We start from the raw sequence: 5,621 nt of genomic DNA, 5'->3' as shown, positions 1-5,621 counted from the left end.
CTAAAAATGCGCGTGCTATTTGTGAGCTCGTTCCCGGCTTGTAACCAGCGCGTTCTGCCGTCAAGGGCGATCATTGGTTAAATGTGATCATCTGACTGATGCAAGCCAGATTACTAGTTAAATATTATTGTTGAGGGGCACAGACAGGACTCCGCACACACGCACACACACACAAAAAAAAATAATTTTTTTTAAAAGTTGCCTCAACAAAAGGCCACTTTGGGCACCCATCAGGAAAGGGGCGGGTGCTCAAGCCCGTCTAGCCCCCCCCCCCCCCCCCCCCCCCACGTGCCTGCTTCTGTCTGTGTTTGTGACAGAGAGAGAGAGAGAGAGAGAGAGTGACACTTGCTGTGTATTTAAGAAACAAACGCTCAAACAAACGAAAGAGAATGACAGACGCAGAAGGCGATTGTACTGTTTGTGGCAACAGACTACTCTTTTCTCCCCTTGTACAGTGCCTCCTGAAGTCGTGTGTGTCGACCTGAGCAGAGTGTGCCTGAAAGACTGCACACCACAGGAATGTGAGGAAGAAGCTTCCAGAGCCATTGCTTCACAGAAGCTGTTTTCTAATGAAGGTAGAGTCTGGAACTTCTCAGAGCTCCAGGAGTACTGCAAGGATGAAGAATCTTGCATTAAACTCTGCACTCGCCTTCAAACACGTGGATTTATCATCACGAACAGTCCCCAAGCGTTTTCGACAGTTGTGCCAACAGCGAGGTATGATGACCTTATTGCCACTTCCACATATTGGATGACACATACAAACTTTCAATAATGTCTTACCTCTGTCACATTTGCAATAGGTCTGATAAGAAGGAAATTCTTGCCGTGGCCAAGAAGGATATTGAATATTTCCACGCAAGACTTTCAGGCGGTGATTGCATCCCCACATATGCAATGACTACCTTCAGACAGTACTGCGAGGCCATCCTGATTTTACAACATGGACTGACAGGAAATGCTGTTCAAGAACTTTGTGTAAGTGCGCCACCAACAACCAAAGTGCACGATAAGTGAAATGACAGCTGATGTAAGTCTGTATTTCTTTAAGCTCCAACACCTTTTTTTTACATACACAGGTAGAGGACTGGATGGCGCGGAAAGCAGTAGCTGATGGTGTTGAGCTGAGTGGTAACTTGAAGATAACCAGCCAGGAAGAACAAGTAAGTCATTCATTCTCAGCAGCGACTCTCTTCTTGCTCTATAGGCACCTTGTGAATTGATTTTATGAGATATTTAACATTGATTCCTTTTTTTCTCTGCAGTTGTTGGACTGCTATTTTAGGAACATCCGTCCAGTGTCCTTGCAAAATCAAATTGCTGGCAGCGATGACAGGGGCAAGTTCTTCCTAGGAGAATGTGGGGTCCCACTGTCCAACCCATCATTAGATGTAAAACGCCTGAAAGCGAGGTGAGTGCTTGACCTAACTGGATCAATAGCATATTAAGAAAGATTTGTTTCTTTGATCTGACAGAGAAACCCTAACCCTGGACTCATAACAGTCAGCCACATATGTTGCTGTATGTCAGAGATGTTCGCCCCTTGTATTTTGGTTTTTTCATCTCTCTTGGCTCTAATTAATTTGCATGCATTAAAAACCACAGATACCTGAGCACTGAACCTGGGGATGCTATGGCTGAGTCAGCATCAAGCTCAGTAGAAGCCTCTTCTGTTGCATTGCTTTGTTTGTTTTGTATGTATTTCAGAATGAAAATACTTTTACCCACCTCAGCCTGCACGTGTGCAGATGGCTTTGGACAAGGAGAAATGGCACACCAACAAGCCCACTGTCAATGCCATCTTGCAGGCCTGGGTTGCTCCGCAGCCCAGTATACAAGACAACCAGTCCCTCATGACACTTAAAAAGTTAACGGCTACAACAACGGGGAATAATTGTTTAAAAAGAAGCCATGCGTTGGATCCGATTCCTCCCACCCAAATGTTATTTAGGTGAAAATAAAACTGCCACCGGACACGTTTGCTTGAGGAATCCATCAGACCAGACCACCTCCATTTTATGAACCCACAGAACCCTCCCCATCCATCTCTCCCCTCCTCACCCCTCCTCCTCTCCCATCCTCTGTGTGGAAAAAACCATGTTTCAGAACTGTCGGATGTTTATGGACGGGGAATCCAAAGAGTTGCCTTGGTATGTGCAAATACCTTTTACGTAGCCCATCTCAAATTACGTTAAAAAAAATAAAGAAGGCAATTTCAGAATACCTGTCTCCAGCTATCCCTCCTAGGTCAACAAAGGCACCCATCTTCCACCATGAGCAACAGGAAGGCCTAACCCAGAAGAAGCCTAACATGAAAAAACAACATGATCTGTTACCTTGTACAGACTGGTGGAGATCGGAGATTTTAACGAGGAGTGGCCAGAGACAAACGGTATGTAAAATCCACCCTGAATGAAAGAGCTGAACCTCGGAGGAATAGAGTACAATCGGATGATCCACACTTTTTTTATTAAAGTTTGCAAAATTTACAGACTTATTAAAGCGGTTGATCATCAGAAAAATGTTTCAGAAGACCGTTATCATCAATCTCTGAATAAAAATAACCACAAACTTAGTAACTTTGATTAAACCAGCTATCTCAATAGAAGGACACAGACTCTAATTGAGGAGATGCTAAAAACTCAGCTCAGAGATCAATTTTTATCCTTCATGACTATTATAACCAAAGCATAGAGTATGAGTTTAAAATTTGTTTTCAGTTTTCTAGAGAGGCCCCTTTGAGATGGCAGCATCCTGGGAGAAACGGAACCTGGGCCGCCGTCTCCAGCCCGAGTCGTTGGACCAGAACCAGGCGGTGGTTATAGCCGAGCTAGCAGACTGGAATCCAGCTACCACACCAGCAGTGACACACCCAGTAAACCAGAACAACAGCCACAGGTGAGCAGGGAAACGACACAGCTGAATAACCGTGTCAACCCCTCACTGAAACAATACAGCTTTGAGTTACACTCACAAACCTACACAGATTGAAACCTTGTGTGCAGACCTGCCTCCAAACAAGAATAACAGAGGACTCCTCCTCTTATTGTCTTCCATCCTCACCAGAACGACAGGTCTGCACTCCAACGAGAGACCCCAACACACAGAGGAAACTGCAGGACTGGAATCTTCATGTGAAGAAAATATCTGTGATCATCGGTGACTCCTATGTGCACAGACTCCTCCGTCCTATAAAGCAGAGGGGTACAGATCGACAGATTTCCATGAGCGAAATGTTGCCACCCGGTGAGGCCCAGTTGGAGAAAGCACCCTGTGGAAAATCTGGTTTTATAACTTTGGACTGAATACCAGTGATGGAGCTGAAAATGGGACTAAAGGCAGAGCAGTCAGCAATCTTTCTAAGGCCCTTATCTGTAAAGAACAAGCCACAATGTTGGATCTTAACAACTTTATTACAGGTTTAGATGAACAGATTCCTGCACTTCCTACTGTGATATTCGGCACAGAAGGACAACATTCACTCGACTAGTAGAGCAGCAATGTGTATGTTAGAACAGTGGAACCAGTGTGTAAATGAGCCATCCCCATAAGCCTTGGAAAAGTGGGAGGAGTGATTCACCTTTCTTAAGTTCCAATGCTCAGTAGGTCCTTTGGACAGAAATAAGTTCTTCTTCTTTCAATAATTGTTTATTCTGTTCATTATAGAATCAGCTATGCTCCAGTGGTCAGGAGAAGCTTCTGCTATATGAAGCTGTTACAGTGCTTTTTGTTACACTGAACGAGAGTAGTTTTTCTTGTTGCTTGTTTGATCTACTTCCATTTAAAAGATTATAATTACTGAAGTGAATGTGTTTTCAGATAGTTTACAGTGCCACTGAAGCTCCACTCAACCAAGTGTGCCTCAACAGTCTGAAATGAAAAGATTTTTCTTGCTTTTTTATAAAACAATATAATATAAAATAATATAATATAATATAAAACAATAATTTTGGATGTTTCTTTCGGCTCTTGAGGTGCCCTCATTGAGTGGGGTTTGCCCAGTATCCTCGAGGGTATGTGAGGAGCCTTCCATAGTTGGGTTGTTTGGTTTTTACCCCAGCAGCCATTCATCTCCATCTCAACAGTTCATGACCAACATGCCGTGGCTGCCCCCTGTACCTGTTGAGTACCTGTACCCTCATCCACTGGAGCCTGGACCTCCAGCTGATTGCAGCCACTTCAGTGCAAGGAGGAGATGCTTGCTTTTTGTGTGACTGTCTGTCACCCTTCCCTTTCTACCCTAACCCATTTTCCACTCCAGCTTCTACCCGACCCGGTTCAGACCCCTCCTCAGTCAGGGAGGGGTCTGAACAGACTGTCGCAGGATTCTCATTAATACAGGAAAGAAGGGATTTGAAGACGAGATGAGGACTTTTAGCAATTCCCTCCCCCAACCAAATCCTAACCTTAACCCACCATCCAGTCCTGTGCCCCTTCTCTCCTCATACCGGTACCCACAGTTCAGACCCCACCTCAGGCCCCTTACTGCCTGAGGAGGGGTCTGAAGTATTTTCCAGCCTTATAAAGAAAGGGAAGGCTGAAGTGGCAGACTGTCATGCAAAAAGCGAGCATCTCCTCCTTGCACTGCTTACAGTCAAATGACAAAATATATGAACTCTTTTTAAACAGGAAAAAGGAAGAAATTGTACACCAGAGGGGGCAAGAAGGAGAAAACTTGAATATAAACTCAAAAGAAAAACCGCTGTTCCTTCCCTCCCCCAGAAGGCAGTAGAATATCATCATGTTAAATGTTAAATGCCACTTTGGGGGGGGGGGGGGTAAAATTACTTGACAAATATGTTTCTCTTTTTTGTTATTTCGTCCCTCTTTGTTACAGCTACAGGAGGACAATAAACAGAAGAAGGAGAGCGGCACCAAAGAGGCGAAAAAACGAAAGAGCGCACCACCTCCTCCCCCAGAAGGCAATAGAATATCATCATGTTAAATGCCACTTTTTTTTGGGGGGGGGGGGGGGGGGGCTTTTTTTCCCATTCAGATTGCATGGTTTAACATGCTATGCTTTGTTGAAGTTCTTTGTGTTTCAATAAACTCCCTGTATTTACACAGTACTGCATTGACTTATATTTTCCCAGTAACAGCGGATTACCATGGAGCGTACAGTTTTCAGTTGAGGTTGTAGAAGTCTGGCAAAGCAAAAATAAAAATAATAATAAAAAAAGCTGTTTAGATCCACAGCTCAAAAAACTCCTACGAGGGCAGGAGGATGCCACCTTTACACAACATGACAGTCAACCTCTACCACGGACGCGGAGTCAGGACCCGCTGTTCACTTTCAGTCCAAAAGTCTGGAACAGCAAAATCAGTGACTTCAACTTGGTGGGGAAAATGTGTCACGGTCCCCGTGTCTCTCTGGTTCGCTCACGCTGGCTACAGGTTTTGTTGTTCTTGTTGTTCGTTTTTGTTTTCTTTGTCTCTCCTCCTCCTCTCTGCCTGGGTGGAGATCCTTACGGGCTCTCGCTCTTGGCCCACGCACCTGTGTGATTGTGTCCACCTGCTGCTGATCTGGCTGATTTCCCCAGCTAATATTCAAGGAAGTGGCACAGAGCAGCTCACCGCTGGAACGTTGAACCTCCTGAGTTCGTTCATTATGAGAAGTGTTT

At 44.7% G+C, this 5,621-nt stretch overlaps 1 protein-coding gene across 1 annotated transcript; it reads left to right on the top strand.

Annotated features, from left to right (window-relative positions):
* Positions 1–455: 455 nt before the first annotated feature.
* On the top strand, positions 456–5,069 carry LOC145423170 (uncharacterized). Its single transcript, XM_080295358.1, has 7 exons — positions 456–717; positions 804–978; positions 1,080–1,163; positions 1,266–1,411; positions 1,606–2,392; positions 2,721–2,898; positions 3,067–5,069. The coding sequence occupies exons 2-5, from the start codon at positions 898–900 to the stop codon at positions 1,862–1,864; spliced, it is 570 nt and encodes a 189-aa protein (XP_080151484.1). The 5' UTR covers positions 456–717; positions 804–897; the 3' UTR covers positions 1,865–2,392; positions 2,721–2,898; positions 3,067–5,069.
* The last annotated feature ends 552 nt before the right edge of the window (positions 5,070–5,621 follow it).

The sequence above is a fragment of the Astatotilapia calliptera genome, chromosome 20, assembly GCF_964374335.1.
Source record: "Astatotilapia calliptera chromosome 20, fAstCal68.1, whole genome shotgun sequence".
NCBI classification, from domain to species: domain Eukaryota; kingdom Metazoa; phylum Chordata; class Actinopteri; order Cichliformes; family Cichlidae; genus Astatotilapia; species Astatotilapia calliptera.
Note: the sequence above shows the minus strand (reverse complement) of the source record. Positions and strands in the feature narration are given on the sequence as shown.